This window comes from Nerophis lumbriciformis, linkage group LG13 (genome assembly GCF_033978685.3).
Source record: "Nerophis lumbriciformis linkage group LG13, RoL_Nlum_v2.1, whole genome shotgun sequence".
NCBI lineage: Eukaryota > Metazoa > Chordata > Actinopteri > Syngnathiformes > Syngnathidae > Nerophis > Nerophis lumbriciformis.
The window spans coordinates 15,252,921-15,277,387 of NC_084560.2; the positions used below are offsets into that span (position 1 = coordinate 15,252,921).

Genomic DNA, 24,467 nt, shown 5'->3' on the forward strand with positions numbered 1-24,467 from the left:
CGCACTCTTTTACTATGAAGCCACGCTGTTGTAACACGTGGCTTGGCATTGTCTTGCTGAAATAAGCAGGGGCGTCCATGATAACGTTGCTTGGATGGCAACATATGTTGCTCCAAAACCTGTATGTACTTTTCAGCATTAATGGTGCCTTCACTGATGTGTAAGTTACTCATGCCTTGGGCACTAATACACCCCCATACACATGCTGCCTTTTACACTTTGCGCCGAGAACAGTCCGGATGGTTCTTTTCCTCTTTGGTCCGGAGGACACGACGTCCACAGTTTCCAAAAACAATTAGAAATGTGGACTGGTCAGACCACAGAACACTTTTCCACTTTGCATCAGTCCATCTTAGATGGGTGTTGTTGATGAATGGCTTTCGCTTTGCATAGTAGAGTTTTAACTTGCACTTACAGATGTAGCGACCAACTGTAGTTACTGACAGTGGTTTTCTGAAGTGTTCCTGAGCCCATGTGGTGATATCCTTTACACACTGATGTCGGTTTTTGATGCAGTACCGCCAGAGGGATCGAAGTTCACAGGCATTCAATGTTGGTTTTCAGCCTTGCTGCTTACGTGCTTTCTCCTGGTTCTCTGAACCTTTTGATGATATTACGGAGCGTAGATGGTGAAATCCCTAAATTCCTTGCAATAGCTGGTTGAGAAATGTTGTTCTTCAACAATTTGCTCAGGCATTTGTTGACAAAGTGGTGACCCTCGCCCCGTCCTTGTTTGTGAATGACTGAGCATTTCATGGACGCTGCTTTTATACCCAATCATGGCACCCACCTGTCCCCAATTAGCCTGTTCACCCGTGGGATGTTCCAAATAAGTCTTTGATGAGCATTCCTCAACTTTTATCAGTCTTTTTTGCCACTTGTGCCAGCCAACATGTTGCAGGCATCAAATTCCAAATGAGCTAATATTTGCAAAAAATAACAAAGTTTACCAGTTCGAGCATTAAATATTTTGTTTTTGCAGTATATTCAATTGAATTTAGCTTGAAAAGGATTTGCAAATCATTGTCTTCTGTTTTTATTTACCATTTACACAACGTGACAACTTCACTGCTTTTGGGGTTTGTATAATGATAGCACCATTTAGGAGCTACTTTTTATTCCGCTGCAGAAAGAGCACACTGTAGTCCTTTAGTTTGTCATGAGCCCACACATCTGTGTTGGAAGTGATTCGGGAAGTTAAACGAAGCCTAGGAAACGCAAGATTTGGTGCAGCAATTTAAATTCAGACAAGCCTCACTCCTCTAAAACAGTCATTCAGCTTTGAGGCCAACTCATCTTAAGTTTAGTAGTTTAGTTAATGGGCTCGGTGAGAAAAACGTAGACAGGAAGGAGAAAGAAGATTATCAAGGAAGATAAAAAGCACGAGGCATGTGATGGTGAGCTGAAATGAAACGATATGTATGGCAAGTGAGAATATTTGGGAATGTTCTCGTATCCACATGATGAGCACATCTTTTGTTTAGATATGCCATTGGCCTATCCTCTCCAAGAAATGTCCAAACTACACAGATTTTGCAAGTCTAGTACAAGTCTGTAATTTTGGCTGTCTGCTTGAGTTACTTGCATCATTGGACATATCCTTTTTAGAACCTCTGAAAGCCTACTTAGGGCTTTAAACAGTGTACACATCATCTTGGTTGTTCGGTCAAGTGTAGTCATCTCTGAGATGGCCCAGTGAAAGAGGAAGCTCGTGAGAAATCCTCGTGGCTCCGGACTTTAATAGGCATTGTAAAACTCTGTTAAACAGCGATGGTTTGTGCCAGCTGTTCAGCACAGAGCCCACTTTTCCTCGCCACCGCTATGTAATCATTTCATCAACTCTCTTGCTTCCCTGTCTTCTCCCTTCACCGCACATAACAAAACACATTCGGTGACACTGTGCATTTTTGCACTATCATTTTTTTTTTTTGCCACTGGATGAGGCCTGCATCCACCTCGCCGCTTGCTCGCTCCCCTCTGCACATTTCTGATGTGCAGTCTAGCGTCAGACCTGTTTTCTGATTGAGCGATTTATCATGTTGTCAAAAGGAGGCGACAGCGAGGCACTCTCAAGGTCAGCGGGCGGTGACATTAGAGGGAGCCTCCTGCACGCCGAAAAATCACTCTGTCGCATTGCAAGGCGTTGTGATAAAAGAAGTAAAAGACTGGGTTGAATCAACTGGCAACTGTCAAGGAGGGGACATTTGCGCAAGCAATAACCTGGTGACCAATCAGCCCAAGTCAACTCAATTATATGTCATCTTTTTTTGTTTTCAAGTTAGGGAATAATCATGTTGAATGGTGTCATTTATCGCCAGGTTTAAGAAAATCACCAATTGGTCGGTGAATTCTGTCTCTGCAGTAATGCTTGACAATACACCGAATCAGTACGTGGTTTTTAACAAGTGGCTGTAGTTACTGACTTAGGTATATTGCTGCAGAGTATGGTAGTGATGCAGAATGCTGGTGTGTCTACAAACCCCGTTTCCATATGAGTTGGGAAATTGTGTTAGATGTAAATATAAACGGAATACAATGCTAAAATCATCAGCCCGAAGGTTGGGTCTTGGGCGCAGTTGGGTGTTCCAAGAGGACAATGACCCCAAACACAAAAGTGGTAAAGGAATGGCTAAATCAGGCTCGAATCGCCAAAAACATGCACCTGGGGATAGCTTGATTGGCAACAGTAAATTGGCCCTAGTGTGTGAATGTGAGTGTGATTGTTGTCTGTCTATCCGTGTTGGCCCTGCGATGAGGTGGCGACTTGTCCAGGGTGTACCCCGCCTTCCGCTCGTATGCAGCTGAGATAGGTTTCAGCACCCCCCGCGACCCCGAATGGGACAAGCGGTAGAAAATGGATGGATGAATGGACAATGATTTGCAAATCCTTTTCAACCCATATTACATTAAATGCACTACAAAGACAAGATATTTGATGTTCAAACTCATAAACTTTCTTTTTTTTTTGCAAATAATAATAAACTTAGAATTTCATGGCTGCAACACGTGCCAAAGTAGTTGGGAAAAGGCATGTTCACCACTGTGTTACATGGCCTTTCCTTTTAACAACACTCTGTAAACGTTTGGGAACTGAGGAGACACATTTTTTAAGCTTCTCAGGAGGAATTCTTTCCCATTCTTGCTTGATGTACAGCTTAAGTTGTTCAACAGTCCGGTGGTCTCCGTTGTGGTATTTTAGGCTTCATAATGCGCCACACATTTTCAATGAGAGACAGGTCTGGACTACAGGCAGGCCAGTCTAGTACCCGCACTCTTTTACTATGAAGCCACGTTAATGTAACACGTGGCTTGGCATTGTCTTGCTGAAATAAGCAGGGGCGTCCATGGTAACGTTGCTTGGATGGCAACATATGTTGCTCCAAAACCTGTATGTACCTTTCAGCATTAATGGCGCCTTCACAGATGTGTAAGTTACCCATGTCTTGGGCACTAATACACCCCCATACCATCACAGATGCTGGCTTTTCAACTTTGCGCCTATAACAATCCGGATGGTTCTTTTCCTCTTTGGTCCGGAGGACATGACGTCCACAATTTCCAAAAACAATTTGATATGTGGACTCGTCAGACCACAGAACACTTTTCCACTTTGTATCAGTCCATCTTAGATGAGCTCAGGCCCAGCGAAGCCGACGGCGTTTCTGGGTGTTGTTGATCAACGGTTTTCGCTTTGCATAGGAGAGTTTTAACTTGCACTTACAGATGTAGCGACCAACTGTAGTTACTGACAATGGGTTTCTCAAGTGTTCCTGAGCCCATGTGGTGATATCCTTTACACACCGATGTCGCTTGTTGATGCAGTACAGCCTGAGGGATCCAAGGTCACGGGCTTAGCTGCTAATGTGCAGTGATTTCTCCAGATTCTCTGAACCCTTTGATGATATTACGGACCGTAGATGGTGAAATCCCTAAATTCCTTGCAATAGCTGGTTGAGAAAGGTTTTTCTTAAACTGTTCAACAATTTGCTCACGCATTTGTTGAAAAAAGTGGTGACCCTCGCCCCATCCTTGTTTGTGAATGACTGAGCATTTCATGGAATCTACTTTTATACCCAATCATGGCACCCACCTGTTCCCAATTAGCCTGTTCACCTGTGGGATGTTCCAAATAAGTGTTTGACGAGCATTCCTCAACTTTATCAGTATTTATTGCCACCTTTCCCAACTTCTTTGTCACGTGTTGCTGGCATCAAATTCTAAAGTTAATGATTATTTGCAACAAAAAAAAAATGTTTATCAGTTTGAACATCAAATATGTTGTCTTTGTAGCATATTCAACTGAATATGGGTTGAAAAGGATTTGCAAATCATTGTATTCCGTTTATATTTACATCTTACACAATTTCCCAACTCATATGGATTTGTACAAAAAGCTTGACAAATCTAGTATTAAATGGAATGGGATTTTTTTTTATCATTTTCGATTCAGAGCAAGGTCACAACTTCAAATCACAAAAGCCCTTAGCGGTCTTTTTCAATGCCACTTCAAAATGAGGTTGGTTTTTATGTACTTAAAGCATATAATACCTATTGTATGTAGAGATGGAGGCAATCACTCTTTAGGATTTATTTATTATTGCACGTCAGTGTGATGCCACCCTCAGTTTTGCTCGAGTGCAGCATATAACCCCTCTTTAATTAAGAGCTGTAACCAACATCTATTTAACATGTATGAAGAAGACCCTTTTTTCAGTTTCCAGCAAGGCTGTTACACAGTGCACAAGACAAGGTTTAACCCTTGTGCACGGCCAAAGGCCTAAAACAGGCATTACATGTGTTCCTTATGTGATATGATTGTTCAGTTTAAAGGTTAGCAGTCTGAAATTTTTGTTTTTTTAATAAAATTGCATTGTGTTTTTCATTGCAACGTTGTTTGGATAGGAAATAAACAATGTATAAAGATTTTCCGCCCCATTGATACCATTTAAAACAACTTTTTGAACAGACTGTAATCCTGGTATATTATATGTTTTCGATGAAAACGGAATAATTTGCATTCTTGCCGATTGGGAAAAACAAGAAAATATTGTTTTGGTATGATTGCGCCCACTTTATACGCCCGAAAACATGAGCATAATACTCAGAGCTTTGATGAGCGTAGATGAGTTAAACTGCGATTAAACCGCTGAAATGCAATGAAAATGATCTTGAGCAGTTATATAAAACATGGCAGATATACAGTACAGGCCAAAACTTTGGACACACCTTCTCATTCAATGCATTTTCTTTATTTCACATCAAACTATAAATGAACACATGTGGAGTTATGTACTTAACAAGAAAAGGTGAAATAACTGAAAACATGTTTTCTATTGTAGTTTCTTCAAAATAGCCACCCTTGGCTCTGATTACTGCTTTGCACACTCTTGGCATTCTCTCCATGAGCTTCAAGAAGCACACCTGTGAAGTGAAAACCATTTCAGGTGACTACCTCTTGAAGCTCATGGAGAGAATGCCAAGAGTGTGCAAAAAAGTAAGCAGAGCAAAGGGTGGCTATTTTGAAGAAACTAGACTATAAAACATATTTTCAGTTATTTCACCTTTTTTTGTTAAGTACATAACTCCACATGTGTTCATTCATAGTTTTGATGTGACAATCTACCATGTAAATAGTCATGAAAATAAAAAAAACTGAATGAGTAGGTGTGTCCAAACTTTTGGTCTGTATTGTATATAAAATACTTGAACTTAATGAACTCAACCAAGTCCTGCCTGCTTTCTCTCATTTTAGCTCAGTAGACTTTATAAAAAATAATCATTTTTTTCTACTGTATCAAAATCAATGTTGTCACAAATTATTCAAGGCTTAATTATCAAATCTTCCACTCAACAACATATTTGTAGAAATATTGTGTATTTTGCATTTTTCCAGCTATTAATAAAAAAACTGTTATTTTTGACAAAACATACAAACTTTAAATCTATAGATGGATGTGAAGGTGTTAAAACATTTCCAACATTGAAAGTATAATAAAATATATTAATTATTTCTTATTATTAATTAATTGATTAATGACTTATGCCACGTTTATGAGCGGATCCCTTTTGGATCCTAAGAGTGTGTGTAGTCAATCTTAATGTTGCACAAAGGTTATTGTTTGGTTGAGTTTTGAGTCAAGAGTTGTGATCACCTTTGAGCAGAACTACAATAGAGGTTGTGAGCCTGACATCAGTGACCTCTGACCTCTTTTGATGAATGGTTCAAATTCCCTCAGACCGTTTTTTCTACCTGGAGCTGTAATGGCTATGTGTCCCAATACTTTTGTTCCTACTTAAAATCTCACCTAAGGTCACAATATTTCGTCTGCTAAACAAAGGTATCATGCCAATGATGTTGGTTTAGCTGTGATCCACCAATGTTTATTTATATGCCATTTGGAAGAAAGCAAGAAAGTGGCGTTCAAAGCCTCGTCTTTGGGGGAACAAGAAATTATCTTCCTCACCGTGCGCTTCGGTGATTAGCTTTAGTGGCAAAGGTTGCAAAGTAAAAAGTCTTTGGCAAAGTGGTTTGCACGTGCCGCTTTTGAGACTTTTGTGCTGTGTAGTTTGCGAGGAAGAGGAAGACACCTGCAGCACAGAGCAAAGGTCGTTGAGTTGTATTCTTGTACATCACTAGCCATGTTTGCCTTGATTTGTTGTATAAAGGATAAGACCAAAACCCCCTCTTAGCCCTGGCTGCCCCCCCACCCCCCCAAAAAAAGCTTTTATTCCTTAAGTGGTGCAAAATCCATAATTGGGCCTTCCTTTAGTGGAGGTGTCTGTATATAGGATGTCGCTGATCAGGGTATATTCTGTTAAATGTAACCCCCCCCCGCTTTCCTACACCACCCACACACCCACACTTGCTCGCCGCTACCCCATCCCCCCTCGCCCCCCATACATATCCCCAGTGGGGTCACCAGGATCACTAGCTTTTCTCAAAATGGCCATTTTGGCTGGCAGGTGCATTATACCCTTTATTTTCAGATTGTCTATCCGCTGCTAATGCCTGTCAGGTTGATTGCTCCGGCTGCCTCGCCGGGGAAAGGGCTGACGAGCACGGCCGGCTCCGGCTGAAAGACAGTGATTACTGTTTTCCTTTAAGCCTGATTGAGGCCCTTGAAAGGAAAGATTTTAACCTTCTCATGTTGGTTGCAGAGCGTACATTGAAATGGCACGTGTCATCAAACCAGTAAACTCATCAGTGGGCCAAATAATGTCCTTCCTTCGAGATGCTCTTCCATCGTCCGTTATGGACAAAGTGACAGATGACATTATCATTTAGATTATCTCAGTGGGAAGGACATTTTGTGGCCTTGGATTAGCCTTCAAGGCTAAGATAACCGCCTGTATTTTTGTCTTCTTGTATTCCACACATTCAAAGCGTGGGCTATATACTGTCTCTAAGAGAGGTCTTATGAAAGAGTGTTTCCACATGCTTTGAGCTACAACCAGTGTGCAGTTGGCCAGCTGGGCTGAGCTGCAGTTTGTTGTACATTATCTGCGCTTGAATAGAAGTTTCAGGACCTCCTGCTAGGATGGTAATTACACGGACTTGCCGTTCAGGGGCGGGGAGAACGCTTGTCTCGGAGCAGCCAGGCGGAAAACCTCTGTGCCCATCCCCATGCCACCTCTGAAGAGTACAAGACAATCCCGTCATCACCATCTGCTTTTGCACCATGTCGTCATCCGGCTCCACCAATGGGATGCTACCGGGCACCTGCTAAGCCCCCCGCCTGCCCTGTTGCCCCATTGCCTTAGAAGAGGCCAAGCAGACACAGAGCAAAGAGCCACACTGACAACTAGGCTAGTCTTTGAATGGCTGGAGGCTCATTAACAGCTGGGAAAAACGGGACAACAAGACACCCGCTGTGCTGTGTCCGTTTAACACAAATGACAAGCGCTCTGCTTTAGAGACGTGCCATCTCTGTGAAAGGCAACATTGTGCCTGACAAACTTAACCAATGCAAGGCAGATGAAAATCAGTCTTTTGCAGTGCCTACAAGCAATCACTGGGAGACGCTTTCACTGAAAGAAGAAAATAGCGGATGTGAAAGAAAGGTGAAAATAGGTGTGGGACTTTGTGCTTCTATGGAGGCATGAACATATAATCACTTATATACAGTCTGCATGTTGCTATAAAACATTCAACAAATACATGGAATTGTATTATACTGAACATTCATTGTGATCAACAGATGAGGAAGAAGAGGAAGAAGTTACACCCCCTCAGCCAGTAGTCGAGATTCAAATTGAGAAGCCTGACCAAAAAGAGGAGGAGGAAGGTACGGTACAATTACTGCTCATGTGAAATAAAGTGAATTGTGTTTATATGGCGCTTCGCCTCGAGAGACTCAAAGTGAAACACATTATCTACATCTTTTAAATGGTAAATGGGTTATACTTGTATAGCGCTTTTCTATCTTCAAGTTACTCAAAGCACTTTGACACTATTTCCACATTCATCCATTCACACACACATTCACACACTGATGGCGGGAGCTGCCATGCATCAGGAGCAAGGGTGAAGTGTCTTGCTCAAGGACACAACGGACGTGACGAGGTTGGTAGAAGGTGGGGATTGAACGAGGAACCCTCAGGTTGCTGGCACGGCCATTCTCCCAAACCACGCCACGCCGTCTTCTAGAAAACTGTGGACAAAAAAGCAGTAACTTTTTTGTCCACAGTTTGGGACTTTGGCGCTTTCGTAGCAGCAGCGGGTTTCGGTTGGCTCAGGGGTCGGCAACCTTTACCACTCAAAGAGCCATTTTGACCAGTTTCACAAATTAAAGAAAACAATGGGAGCCACAAAACTCTTTTGAAATTTAAAATGAAATAAACACTGCATACAAAGTTTTTTTTTTGCTTTGTGCTAAGTATAAACCAGGGGTCTCAGACACGCGGCCTGCACCTTAATATGAAAATGTAATGTTAGTGTGGCCCGCAAGTTTTATATGAATGGCCCTTTACAGCGTCATACTTGCCAACCCTCCCAATTTTTCCTGGGAGACTCACGAATTTCGTGGCAACTATGCTCCCGAATGCCTGCTGATTTTCACCCAAACAACAATAATAAGGACGTGCCGTGATGGCAGTGCCTTTAACGCCCTCTACAACTTGTACCAACAGCGTGCCAGCCCAGTTACATGTCATATGAGGCTTCTGCAAACACACATGAGTGACTGCAAGGCATACTTGGTCAACAGCCATACAGGTCACACTGAGGGTGGCCGTATAAACAACTTTAACACTCTTACTAATATGCACCACACTGTGAACCCACACCAAACAAGAATGACAAACACATTTTGGGAGAACATCCGCCCACCTCCGTGCGTCGGTTGAGGTGGGCGGGGTTGGGGGGTGGGTTTGGTGGTAGTGGGGGTGTATAATGTAGCCCGGAAGAGTTAAGTGCTGCAAGGGGTTCTGGGTATTTGTTCTGTTGTGTTTATGTTGTGTTACTGTGCGGATGTTCTCCCGAAATGTGTTTGTCATTCTTGTTTGGTGTGGATTCACAGTGTGGCGCATATTTGTAACAGTGTTAAAGTTGTTTATATGGGCACCATCAGTGTGACCTGTATGTATTGAGGCACGCCCTCAATATTGTTGTCCGGGTGAAAATCGGTGAATGTTTGCCCCTTGGAGAGGCACTGAAATCCGGAAGTCTCCCGGAGAAATCGGGAGGGTTGGCAAGTATGCAGCTGAGCCGCATCAGAGTGATCAAAGAGCCGCATGCGGCCCCGGAGCCGCGGGTTGCAGACCCCTGGGTTGGCTGATGGCAGTGACGGTCCATGGCGCCGGAGCGTTTCTTCTCTTTGGAGCGGTCTTAATTGAGGCATCCGCCACCTTGTTTGCAGATACCTTCATGATGCTTCCTGCTTAAAGTTCCAAGGCAAGCTTGTGATGATTCTGTGATCAAAGGTGTGCTGACCTCCTCCAAATGTGTCCCGTGAAAAACCATCTGACTGAAAATCTAATAAGCTACATTTAAACCAGTTTGGGTGGCACTTGGAGTAGGTGGGTCTTGCCGAAGGACGCGACATTATGGCGGAAGCGGGAATTGAACCAGGAACCCTCAAGTTGCTGGCCCGGCCGCTCTACGATTTGTGAATTGATATACATAATTGTTTAAACCGAATAACCATGGATTTTGTTGCCTCGTGCCAGAAGTGTGGATTTTGGATCTATGCTAAATGTTAACATGCTAACGTTTTATGCTAGCATTTTAGCTACTTTTATACAGTAATGAAATCCATGATTGATAGATTAATGTCAATCATGGATTTCATTACTTGGAAGTATGTTAATCGTTCCCATGTTATTACGCTAACATTTTATGCTAGTATTTTAGGAAATCTAAGTACAAACAGAAAAAATCATATATTTCAATATTTGACTCAATTTTGCAAATATGTTAACTTTTCCCATTAGCATGCTAATGTTTGATGTTGTCGTTTTAGCTTTTTCTTTTACCTTTAAAGCCAAAACAACAATGGTTTTGTTACTTGGCATCATTTTGGAAGCATTATAACCATTGAATGCTAACTTTTTATACGAGCATCTCAGCTAATTTTGTATATCGTTAACATTTTGGAAGTACGCTAACGGTTCCCATAATATTAGAACATGCGAGCAAATTTTTTTTGCGTTCAAACCTAATAATCATGGTATTCGGTCATCTTGTTAACATGCAAACTGTTAGCATGCTCACGCTAACAAGGCCAATTTAAAAAAAATTTTTGCAAATATATTTGATTGAATTTTACAGTTAAAATCACATTTGACATCATACTTTGCTCACTCAGATCCTTCATACATGCACACATCCACTCATCCACACTCACGTGTACGCTTGAGGAGAGAGGTGCACTTGGGCTTTATCAACTCAAGGTTTACAGTATGGACATTATTAGAAAAAGTACCCAGATATTGTATATATCCATCCATTCTGCACTGGCTCAGGATCAGCAGACGATTCAGACCATAGCAAGATGGATGAATATTCCTCGGCATCAAGGATCCTCAGGAAGTGATCACCAGATCACCTCCTGGAGTACCTATCCACCCTTCACACTTAAAAAAGAAGAAAAAGTCACATTTTCGTGGCTCGATCAGATGAAAAAATAAATAAATAAAAAACAAAAAACAAAAAAAAGCAAGTAAACCGTGACAAAACCATTTCAAAAGTGACACAAAAAGCAATAGTAGTGTGGGAACAATACAATAATAAAAAAGGAATAAAACTACAAAAAAGATACGACATTATTTTTAAATGTCTATAAGTTGTGATTCAATATATGTCAGTAAAGGCTTCCAGGTTAGTTCCCATTTATTCATATTTGTAGAGTTTATAAATCTTATTTTTTCAAGAGTCATTACATTCACATATTCATTTAACCAGTTCCTGAAGTTGGGTGCAGATGAGCTTTTCCACTCTCTGACAATGAGTCTTTTGGCCAGAACCGTCCCGAGAAGCAACACAGCTGTAATATATTTAGTGTTTCTGAAGACAACCCAAACAAAATGATATCCTTGTCAAGGACAAGTTTTCTCTGATATACCCCGGAGTAAAAGAAGATGATGCTGGACCAAAATGGTTGAATAATTGGACATTCTCAAAAGGAATGAGACAGTGATCCTTCAGCTGATTTACATGTATCACAAAGTAGAGATGTATCAGGATAACATTTGTGTAATGAGACTTTGGAGTAATAGAAACGATTAATCACTTTAAACTGCATGAGCCTATGTCTGCTGTTAAATGAGCAATTGTGAATTTGAGAGAGTGTCCGTTCCCATTGCTGTTTGGGTATTGTTGTTCTTACTTCCTGTTCCCAGGCTCTTTTAACACAGTCTGCTGATGTCATGGACATAATGAAGCAGCTGGCAAATTTGGCGAAAAGCTTTTTACTTGTAGGTGATAAATTTAGTCATTCTAAGAGAGGGTGTTTTTCATTTACCAGCTGAGAATTTGAAAGGTTTTCTTTAATAATTTCTTACCTGCAAAAAGCGAAACCAACCGGATTGGGACAATAGCAAGGCATATTTTAAATACAATTTTATAGATATATCTAAGACTCAAATATGAAATTATTTCATCTATCGTAGTTTTTTAATTGAGTTCTTTCTGCACACAGTAATCCTCCACGAGTTGACAGAGGAGGAGAAACTCCAGATTCTGCACTCGGACGATTTTGTGAATTTCTTCGACCACAGCACTCGCATCATCGAGAGGGCTCTGTCAGAGCACGTTGACCTTTTCTTTGATTACAGTGGCCGCGACCTGGAGGAAAAAGAGGGGTAATTGTTTGCTAAGCAGATATCGTACACATGGCATTTAAAGGGGTGTTTGATGGTTTGGCTGCTCTTTTTTCCGACAGTGAAATCCAGGCCGGAGCAAAACTTTCACTCAACAGACAATTCACAGACGAGCGCTGGTCCAAGTATCGTATTGTCACCTGCCTCGACTGGTCCCCTCAGGTTTGAATTTTTATCCCTCTTTGTCACAATTCAACCAACATATACTGTAGTATATCTAAGTAAAACATCATTGAAAAATGTTGCTGTATGTTATATGTATCTTCACACTGTACGCATAACTTTTATATCCAGATGGAATGTTGTGTAACCCTGCAGTGATTCATTAATGTCTATAGAGTATACTGTACATGTCTTCCTTTGCCCAAATACAGATAATTCAGTGTGCAGCTAATTGACTGTTGGAGCAACTTAACTTCGGCCTGCTATATAATGTTTTATGATTACATAGCCTGAGTTTAAAAGCATTTACTTCAGCCACAAGTCCCTCAGGAAATTAAAGTTATGTCCCTCCCAAATTGTCACTCAGTCAGAGACCGTAATGATTTGTTTCCTTTGGCGTCCAAAGTTATTTCATGCATGATTCTGCAATGACTTGTGACACTGATTGAATGGCAGATTTTTGTACACAGCATTTAGCTGCCCAGTTGGAAATCCATACCCTTCTTGTTTGTAATTGGGCATTCCAACTCTGATTCATTATTCAAAGCAACAAAAATCTTTTATCTTATTTACATCAGAGAAGGTTTTTTTTTTATGAAGCTCTCAGGTTCTATCAAAGGCTGCAGTTTCCAATTTATAAGAGGAAATAAAAACTTGGCAAGTATTCTTAAGGGGGCGGGGTGACATAAACAAGTCATACATCTTAAGGAAACGATTATTCCTGAAGGGACTCAGGAGCACGACGGAGCCAAGCCTAAAAGCCTTAATCCAAACTCCCAACACCCACAAACCCCACTAACTAATTTGAATCTCTCCCTAGTATCCCGAACTTCTGGTTGCCTCCTACAACAACAATGTGGACGTGCCTCACGACCCAGACGGCGTGGCTTTGGTGTGGAACATGAAATACAAGAAGACCACACCAGAGTATGTGTTTCACTGTCAGGTACGGAAAACATTTGGTCTCTCCCACTCATCCTCACCTGTGACTTCCTTGACAACAAGTAGATAGCGATACTGAATTGCCCGCCCCTCAATTCCACCCCCCACCTTAATGCCCACTGTTGTGGCATCCACCTCCACCACATCTGTGTGCACACATGCTACTAGAGCACGGAAAAGGACCTCGAATGCCATCAGAGAATTGCAGCAAAGTTTAAGTGTGTGTGGTAGTTTGTAATGCTCAGCAGCAGCAGCAGCAGCAGCGCTCCAACGCTGTCCAACTTTATTATGCTGTCTGCCTCGAGGCGACTCCAGCAAGACGACTTGAGTGCAACCACATGTTGATGCCTGAAGAGCGGATGTAGTCGCCTGGCTCGACTGCACAGAAGTGTGAACACAAATGTCTCGGTGCATTTGGAATGATCTTCCTCATGTGCATAGTTTTTCTTTTTAACCCTTATACATCCCCAAAATCAACGCGGAAAAATGTGATCACACTAATCCAACTAAATGTTTTCTTCAGCACAACTTGTAATGTGTTTGGGCTCCGCGTGCCCTTTTTAAATGTAATACATATGAGCTATTACTTGTAAGTAGGGATGTCCGATAATGGCTTTTTGCCGATATCCGATATTCCGATATTGTCCAACTCTTTAAATGACATCATCTCTCACGGCACACCAGACAGTATCTCACGGTACACTAGTGTGCCGCGGCACAGTGGTTGAAAAACACTGCACTTGACAGCATTGAGGAGTGGCTGCCAGATGGAGGTTGACATCTATAATGTCAAATCCCTTTCATCCCATGCACAAATAACAAAGAGTTGCTCCTTTAGCATTAGACTGTTATATCAACAGTACAAGAAGGAGCTTTCCACCCACAGCCACAGAAGTGATCACTGTGATCTTTCTCTTGGTGTGCAATACGAGTGTTGAGATACTGTTTTTTGTTATATTTTATATATATACCGGTACATAGTGCAATAGTTAGTGCATAAGATGAATTACTCATTACTATTTTTTTAGTTTTTTTATTAGTATTTATCAATCAATCAATCAATGTTTACTTACTGTACTATATAGCCCTAAATCACAAGTGTCCCAGTCCCACTCGACTGTTGCTATGGACGCCAAGTGGATCTAGCATAATAATGTGAGAGTCCGGTCCATAGTGGATCTAACATAATAGTGTGAGAGTCCAGTCCATAGTGGATCTAGCATAATAGTGTGAGAGTCCAGTCCATAGTGGATCTAACATAATAGTCTGAGAGTCCAGTCCATAGTGGATCTAGCATAATTGTGTGAGAGTCCAGTCCATAGTGGATCTAACATAATAGTGTGAGAGTCCAGTCCATAGTGGATCTAACATAATAGTGTGAGAGTCTAGTCCATAGTGGATCTAACATAATAGTGTGAGAGTCCAGTCCATAGTGGATCTAACATAATAGTGTGAGAGTCCAGTCCATAGTAGATCTAACATAATAGTGTGAGAGTCCAGTCCATAGTGGATCTAACATAATAGTGAGAGAGTCCAGTCCATAGTGGATCTAACATAGTAGTGTGAGAGTCCAGTCCATAGTGGATCTAACATAATAGTGTGAGAGTCCAGTCCATAGTAGATCAAACATAATAGTGTGAGAGTCCAGTCCATAGTGGATATAACATAATAGTGAGAGAGTCCAGTCCATAGTGGATCTAACATAGTAGTGTGAGAGTCCAGTCCATATTGGATCTAACATAATAGTGTGAGAGTCCAGTCCATAGTGGATCTAACATAATAGTGTGAGAGTCCAGTCCATAGTGGATCTAACATAGTAGTGTGAGAGTCCAGTCCATAGTGGATCTAACATAATAGTGTGAGAGTCCAGTCTATAGTGGATCTAACATAATAGTGTGAGAGTCCAGTCCATAGTGGATCTAACATAATAGTGTGAGAGTCCAGTCCATAGTGGATCTAACATAATAGTGTGAGAGTCCAGTCCATAGTGGATCAAACATAATAGTGTGAGAGTCCAGTCCATAGTGGATCTAACATAATAGTGTGAGAGTCCAGTCCATAGTGGATCTAGCATGATATTGTGAGAGTCTTTAGGACCATGGTGGATTATTTTGCAGCCATACAAAGATGAGTCAGCAACGTGTGGGATTCTGTGTGTGGATATTTGATTATACAGAAAAAGCGGGCAAACAGACTAGTTTGTTACGCGCATTAATTGGCCGTACAACAACCGAGCCAAATTTTGGCTAACCTTTGTGTCGGAAACGGACGAAAAAGTGGGGTGAACGAGGTACCACTCTATTACTACTATTAACTTGTGTTGTGTCAATATGAACATCGTTGTCATAATCATTACCAATTAGCACGTTCTCATTTCTTTGACAGTCAGCCGTTATGTCTGCCGCATTCGCCAAGTTCCACCCAAACGTTGTGGTTGGGGGCACATACTCGGGCCAAATTGTCCTGTGGGACAACAGGAGTAATAAAAGGACCCCGGTCCAGAGGACTCCCCTGTCTGCAGCGGCACATACGGTACCTTTAAAAAAATATATACGTGTATATACAGTCGTGGTCAAAAGTGTACATACACTTGTAAAGAACATAATGTCATGGCTGTCTTGAGTTTCCAATCATTTCTACAACTTTTATTTTTTGTGTAGTTTGGTTCATTTATGAATTTATTATGGGTCTACTGAAAATGTGACCAAATCTGCTGGGTGAAAAGTATACATACAGCAATGTTAATATTTGTTTACATGTCCCTTGGCAAGTTTCACTGCAATAAGGTGCTTTTGGTAGCCATCCACAAGCTTCTGGCAAGCTTCTGCTTGAATTTTTGACCACATAATTTTTGCAGTTCAGCTAAATTTGTTGGTTTTCTGACATGGACTTGTTTATTCAGCATTGTCCACACGTTAAAGTCAGGACTTTGGGAAGGCCATTCTAAAACCTTCATTCTAGCCTGATTTAGCCATTCCTTTACCACTTTTGATGTGTGTTTGGGATCATTGTCCTGTTGGAACACCCAACTGCGCCCAAGACCCAACCTCAGGGCTGATGATTTTAGCTTGTCCTGAAGAATTTGGAGGTAGTCCTCCTTTTTCATTGTTCCATTTCCTCTGTAAAGCACCAGTTCCATTGGCAGCAAAACAGGCCCAGAGCATAATACTACCACCACCATGCTTGACGGTAGGGATGGTGTTCCTGGGATTAAAGGCCTCACCTTTCCTCCTCCAAACATATTGCTGGGTATTGTGGCCAAACAGCTCCATTTTTGTTTCATCTGACCACAGAACTTTCCTCTAGAAGGTCTTATCTTCATCCATGTGATGTCAGATGAAACAAAAATGGAGCTGTTTGGCCACAATACCCAGCAATATGTTTGGAGGAGAAAAGGTGAGGCCTTTAATTCCACTATGCTTACCATCAAGCATGGTGGTGGTAGTATTATGCTCTGGGCCTGTTTTGCTGCCAATGGAACTGATGCTTTAAATGGGACAATGAAAAAGGAGGATTGCCTCCAAATTCTTCAGGACAAGCTAAAATCATCAGCCCGGAGGTTGGGTCTTGGGCGCAGTTGGGTGTTCCAACAGGACAATGACCCCAAACACACGTCAAAAGTGGTAAAGGAATGGCTAAATCAGGCTAGAATGAAGGTTTTAGAATGGCCTTCCCAAAGTCCTGACTTAAATGTGTGGACAATGCTGAAGAAACAAGTCCATGTCAGAAAAGCAACCAATTTAGCTGAACTGCACCAATTTAGTCAAGAGGAGTGGTCAAAAATTCAAGCAGAAGCTTGTGGATGGCTACCAAAAGCGTCTTATTGCAGTGAAACTTGCCAAGGAACATGTAAGCAAATATTAACATTGCTGTATGTATACTTTTGACCCAGCAGATTTGCTCACATTTTCAGTAGACCCATAATAAATTCATAAAAAAGCAAACTTCATGAATGTTTTTTGTGACCAACAAGTAGGTGCTCCAATCACTCTATCACAACAAAATCAGAGTTGTAGAAATTATTGGAAACTCAAGACAGCCATGACATTATGTTCTTTACAAGTGTATGTAAACTGTGTATATACGCGTGCGTGTGTTGGCCTTCCTTGCATTTTCCTGCTGTGCTGTTTCTGCAGCATCCAGTCTACTGCGTCAATGTGGTTGGAACCCAGAATGCCAACAACCTGATCAGCATCTCCACTGATGGCAAGATGTGCTCCTGGAGCCTGGACATGCTCTCTCAGCCACAGGTACTGACTAGTTATGCTCAGGGGAATATTTACTCTTAGGAAAGCATAAAACCTTAAAGGGGAACTGCACTTTTTTTTCATAATTTTGCCTCTTGTTCACAATCATGAGAAACAAGAAGACAAAAGTTTTTGTTTTTTTTGCTTTCTAACATAAAATTGGCATTGCTCTCATTAGATGCACTGCATCTAATGAGAGCAATCAATTCTACCTCTAAATAACTTTTTCGGGCGGTATGGCTTGGTTGGTAGAGTGGCCGTGCCAGCAACTTGAGGGTTCCAGGTTCGATCCCCGCTCCTAGTCACTTTTTTTTTTTTTGATTGAAACTTTTATTAGTAGATTGCACAGTACAGTACATATTTTGTACAATTGACCACAAATGGTAACACCCCAATAAGTTTTTCAACTTGTTTAAGTCGGGGTCCACGTTAATCAATTCATGGTAAACTGCCGTTGTGTCCTTGGGCAAGACACTTTACCCACCTGCTCCCAGTGCCACCCACACTGGTTTAAATGTTACTTAGATATTGGGTTTCACTATGTAAAGCGCTTTGAGTCACGAGAGAAAAAGCGCTATATAAATATAATTCACTTCACTTCACTTTAAAAATGCATTCAAAAACCGGCAACAATACTTAATTTACGTTCGGTAACCTGTGTAGTAACCAAACTGTAGCAATATTGTTGTTATAAGAGTGAACACTGAGGAACTATTTTTCTAGCGTACTAACACATCGGTGTGCTACAGTACTAGCCGTAAAAGCAAACTATGGCGAGAGATAAGGTAGCTTTTAAGTCAGCACGAAGCGCTGTTTAGTTTGTAATGCACAACACAATGCAATAAGACACCAATCTGAAAAACATGGACAATCATATTACAGTGTCTGTAAAGTATTAGCCCACATTTCATGTTTTTTTTTGTACACAGCTAGCTCAGCAGCATATTGACTGTAGTGTACGGTGATGTGCTGCATGCATCATTATCAATAGTGTAGTTACTACACTATTGATAATGATGCATGCAGCGTGGCGAAGTTGGTAGAGTGGCCGTGCCAGCAATCGGAGAGTTGCTGGTTACTGGGGTTCAATCCCCACCTTCTACCATCCTAGTCACGTCCGTTGTGTCCTTGGGCAAGACACTTCACCCCTTGCTCCTGATGGCTGCTGGTTAGCGCCTTGCATGGCAGCTCCCGCCATCAGTGTGTGTGAATGTGTGTGTGAATGGGTGAATGTGGAAATACTGTCAAAGCGCTTTGAGTACCTTGAAGGTAGAAAAGCGCTATACAAGTATAACCCATTTATCATTTAACATTTATAAATAACTATAACATATAGAACATGCTATACGTTTACCAAACAATCTGTCACTCCTAATCGCTAAATCCCATGAAATCTTATACGTCTAGTCTCTTACGTGAATGAGCTAAATAATATTATTTGATATTTTACGGTAATGTGTTAATAATTTCACACATAAGTTGCTCCTGAGTATAAGTCGCACCCCCGGCCAAACTATGAAAAAAAACTGCGACTTATAGTCCGAAAAATACGGTACATCAAACGGGAAGAGTCCACTTGCCTTGATTCAACCTTTTGCGGATCACTGTTAGCTGAATGACTGAGATAATGTTTCCAGTGTAATATTATGTTGCACTCACTGTCAATTTCAATCCTGTTGACCAAATTCCTTCATTTCGACTCTTGATTTGTTTTCTTATTCATCCTGCAAGTTTGAAAGCTTGTCTAGATTTGTCATTCCATACATGCTGCCACATTGTCAAACTTGAGCGTGTCAGTTGGATATAGATGATGTGTACATGAGTGTTTTTTTATGGGTTGTGTTTGGCCGAGTGTGTGTTGACAAAAGCCTCCCTTCACAGGACAGCATGGAGCTGGTGTTCAAGCAGTCCAAAGCTGTAGCCGTCACCTCCATGTCCTTCCCTCTCGGAGACGTCAACAATTTTGTGGTGGGCAGCGAGGACGGCTCCGTCTACACGTCGTGTCGCCACGGAAGGTGCGTCCACCGGGAGCTGCGGGGGTCCAAAAATGGAACCCCCAAGTTTCAGATAAACAGCACACACTCAGAGCAGCAGTCGACCTGCTGCTGTCTTGAAGTTGCTTTGTTTTCCTTTTCCTGTCAGTTGGCTTTATAGAGCTGCTTCCACATTAATGCAGGCCACATGCAAGGGGAGGACAATCATTTTCCACAATTTGTTTGCAGCCGGTTAGAATTTAACCTGCGGCGTTGTTGTCATTATACAGCCCCCTGCTCATGCCGGATGATCCTTCGGCAAGGCAGAGTGTAAATGTGGCTTAACTCAGAGCCCCCGCTGAGAAGCGTATTAGCCTAAGACCAAATTATTTAAATGTCCAAGAGAGCCGATCACTCCTCGGATTCACCAAATCATTTTCCAGCTCATTTACAATAGCATGATACCGTCATTGTGGTTTAATAATGCATAAGCATCACTCATGCTGAGTATTTACCGCTCTGTGTTAATTATCTGAGCTGCAGTTGGCTAACAGCTCTGCAGTGTGTAGTGCAGTCCAATTATTAGGCACTTTGGATGCACTGTAAGTGCATGTGGAATGCCTTCAATGCAAGGGAACATCTAAAGTCAAATGTCCTTTAGTTCATACTCATCCTAGTTTGACTAAATAGCCCAAAATATTAAGGAGGAATATAAGACTAAAGGTCAAACCTTGCTCATGCAAGTGGTGACGTGAGACTTTTGAATGAATGAATGAATGAAATAAGTTTATTTTGGTCATATAATCAACCATCAACCATTTTGTGTGATCAGTTGAATAGTAGAGATTATACATATTTAACAATCATACACTTTTACAGACAAAAAGAAAAGAAAAAGAATGACCGAAAAAGGAATAGGCTGAAGCCAAAGCTTATATTTGTCTATCCTATACCTTCACTGAAAATTAGATTGCCTGGAATATCGTTACAAAAATCAATGGGATGAAAGTACCGGTAATTGTTACTATATTTTATAATTTTCAATTATTTCACCTTTCAAGGTTTTCTGAAACCTTAACAAAGAACTCCATGTCTTCAGCTCATCACTGAGTTTGTTCCACCATTTAACTCCTAAAACTGAAATACATTTGTTTTATGTATTCCTTCTTACTTTACCTACCGGTATTTCAAAAATCAATATCCCCCGTAAATGATAGTTTTCTCCTCTTAATTGAAATAACTAAAGAATACAAGCTGGAAGGCTGTTGTTCTTTACTCCAAACATCATTTCTATTGCTTTTAAAAACACAATATCTGAAAATGTTAACGCATTAGAACTTATAAATAATGGATTGGTATGTTCATAGTAGCACACTTTGTGTATTATTCTAATGACCCTTTTTTGAAGTTTAATTATTGGGTCCATGTTTGTTTTATAAACATTTCCCCAAACGTCAACACAATATGTTAAATATGGAAAAATAAAAGAATAATATAACATATGCAGACATGTCTTATTCAGCATGTGTTTTACATTATAAAGAATAGCAATGGATTTGGATATTTTTCCCTTTATATATTCAATATGCGGTTTCCAACATAATTTATGATCAATTATTATTCCCAAGAATTTAGTTTCATATACTCTATATCAATCTCCACTTGATTTATTTTTAATTTTGCTTCACAATTTGTCCTTGCACCACTAAACACCATGAATTTAGTTTTCTTATCATGTAATGATAACTTATTAATATCAAACAATTTTTTTAGCTGAATCAACTCAACCTCTATTATCCTCAACACTTCCTTCAAGACTTCTCCTGAACAATATACATTTTGTATCATCTGCAAACATAATACATTTACATTTATTAGATACTAAACAAATATCATTTATATAAACTTCAGTGTGTAACACAAGTCGGTTCTAAAAGATGAACTCCACAAGCCCACTTTCCTTTTTTTTTTTTTTTTTTTTTGATTTCATTTTAACAGTGAATTACTTATTTTTGCACTTGCATGAAAGTTAAGAATTTGTAAATGTTCTTTGAAACATAAAAACGTTTTATGACTCTTTGGACCTGAAACTAAAGTATTTACTTTGTTTTCGGCGTGTAAATGTAAACACACGGAAGGGATTGTCTTGTCATGTGTTCGCATTTTCTATCTGTGTTTCACAGCAAAGCGGGCATCAGTGAGATGTTCGAGGGTCACCACGGGCCAATCACAGGCATCGACTGCCACACGGCCGCCGGGCCGCTGGACTTCTCCCACCTGTTCGTCACCTCCTCTTTCGACTGGACGGTCAAACTGTGGAGCACCAAGGTAAGACGCAGCCATTGGCTAAAAAGACCACAGTACAGTCTGCTTGTGCAGGAAATAGTCACATTGCTGAGGTTCAATACAAAAAACTGCATTCACAAAGACTAAAGCTGTCAGTACAAACTGCAGCCACAATAACAAACATACTGTATTATTCAATAAATACCTCTGTGTTAAAAGGATCATTTTTATCACCTGTTGGATGTATTTGCAGAACAACAAGCCGCTCTACTCATTCGAGGATAACTCGGACTATGTGTACGATGTCATGTGGTCGCCCACTCACCCGGCTCTGTTTGCCTGCGTGGACGGCGTTGGACACCTCGATCTGTGGAACCTCAACGACGACACCGAGGTACAACACTAACATTCTTCATTTCCTCAATGTGCAGCATCTCAGCAACCATTGTATGATATCTTGTCAAGGGGCGAGGCATGTAACGATAGGAATAGAGATATCCGATAATATCGGCCTGCCGATAAATGTGTTAAAATGTAATATCGGAAATTATCGGTATCTGTTTTTTTTTATTATCGGTATCGTTTTAAAAAAAATTATTATTATTATTTTTTTTTTTTTAATTAAATCAACATAAAAAACACAAGATACACTTACAATTAGTGCACCAACCCAAAAAACCTTCCTCCCCCATTTACACTCATTCACACTCATTCACACAAAAGGGTTGTTTTTTTCTGTTATTAATATTCTGGTTCCTACATTATATATCAATATATATCAATACAGTTTGCAAGGGATACAGTCCGTAAGCACACATGATTGTGCGTGCTGCTGGTCCACTAATAGTACTAACCTTTAACAGTTAATTTTACTAATTTTCATTAATTACTAATTTCAATGTAACTGTTTTTGTATTGTTTTACTTTCTTTTTTATTCAAGAAAATGTTTTTAATTTATTTATCTTATTTTATTTCATAAAAATTTTTTTAAAGTACCTTATCTTCACTATACCTGGTTGTCCAAATTAAGCATAATAATGTGTTAATTCCACGACTGTTTATATCGGTATCGGTAATTAAAGGGGAACATTATCACAATTTCAGAAGGGTTAAAACCATTAAAAATCAGTTCCCAGTGGCTTGTTTTATTTTTCGAAGTTTTTTTTCAAAATTTTACCCATCTTGCAATATCCCTAAAAAAAGCTTCAAAGTGCCTGATTTTAACCATCGTTATATACACCCGTCCATTTTCCTGTGACGTCACATAGTGATGCCAACACAAACAAACATGGCACATAGAACAGCAAGCTATAGCGACATTAGCTCGGATTCAGACTTAAGCGATTCAACAGATTACGCATGTATTGAAACGGATGGTTGTAGTGTGGAGGCAGGTAGCGAAAACGAAATTGAAGAAGAAACTGAAGCTATTGAGCCATATCGGTTTGAACCGTATGCAAGCGAAACCGCCGAAAACGACACGACAGCCAGCGACACGGGAGAAAGCGAGGACGAATTTGGCGATCGCCTTCTTACCAACGATTGGTATGTGTTTGTTTGGCATTAAAGGAAACTAACAACTATGAACTAGGTTTACAGCATATGAAATACATTTGGCAACAACATGCACTTTGAGAGTGCAGACAGCCCAATTTTCATCAATTAATATATTCTGTAGACATACCCTCATCCGCGCTCTTTTCCTGAAAGCTGATCTGTCCAGTTTTGGAGTTGATGTCAGCAGGCCAGGGAAGCTAGGGTCGATATTCTTCTCTTGATCATCTTCGGTGGCATAAGGGACGGTGTGAGCCAAGACATCCAGGGGGTTTAGCTCGCTCGTCTGCGGGAACAAACTGCCGCCATTGCTTGCCGTGCTACCGAGGTCCTTTGTCCCTGAATTGCTCACACACTCCGGCAGATTCAATGGGGGTCTGGCGTCAGATTTCTTTGACTTTATCGTTGGAAATGCATCTGCTTTGAGTGTCGCAGGATATCCACACATTCTTGCCATCTCGGTCGTAGCATAGCTTTCGTCGGTAAAGTGTGCGGAACAAACGTCCAATTTCTTGTCACTTTCGCATCTTTGGGTCACTGGTGCAACTTGAATCCGTCCCTGTTCGTGTTGTTACACCCTCCGACAACACACCGACGAGGCATGATGTCTCCAAGGTACGGAAAACAGTCGAAAAAACGGAAAATAACAGCTGATTTGACTCGGTGTTTGTAATGTGTTTGAGAAAATGGCGGATTGCTTCCCGATGTGACGTCACGTTGTGACGTCATCGCTCCGAGCGCGAATAATAGAAAGGCGTTTAATTCGCCAAAATTCATTCATTTAGAGTTCGGAAATCGGTTAAAAAAATATATGGTCTTTTTTCTGCAACATCAAGGTATATATTGACGCTTACATAGGTCTGGTGATAATGTTCCCCTTTAAAGAGTTGGACAATATCGGAATATTGGATATCAGCAAAAAGCCATTATCGGACATCCCTAGATAGGAACATTTCATATCACGGTTATCGTGACCAAAATGAT

At 40.8% G+C, this 24,467-nt stretch overlaps 1 protein-coding gene across 3 annotated transcripts in view; it reads left to right on the forward strand.

Annotated features, from left to right (window-relative positions):
- Positions 1–24,467, forward strand: part of dync1i2a (dynein, cytoplasmic 1, intermediate chain 2a) — a 49,309-nt gene that overhangs the window by 21,216 nt on the left and 3,626 nt on the right. For all 3 annotated transcript variants that reach the window (XM_061971626.2, XM_061971627.2, XM_061971628.2), the window contains 9 exons: positions 8,199–8,285; positions 12,138–12,300; positions 12,381–12,480; positions 13,301–13,426; positions 15,808–15,954; positions 17,559–17,672; positions 19,551–19,684; positions 21,826–21,970; positions 22,182–22,322. In XM_061971626.2, coding sequence (XP_061827610.2) covers positions 8,199–8,285; positions 12,138–12,300; positions 12,381–12,480; positions 13,301–13,426; positions 15,808–15,954; positions 17,559–17,672; positions 19,551–19,684; positions 21,826–21,970; positions 22,182–22,322 — 1,157 coding nt within the window. The remainder of the gene's footprint in view (positions 1–8,198; positions 8,286–12,137; positions 12,301–12,380; positions 12,481–13,300; positions 13,427–15,807; positions 15,955–17,558; positions 17,673–19,550; positions 19,685–21,825; positions 21,971–22,181; positions 22,323–24,467) is intronic.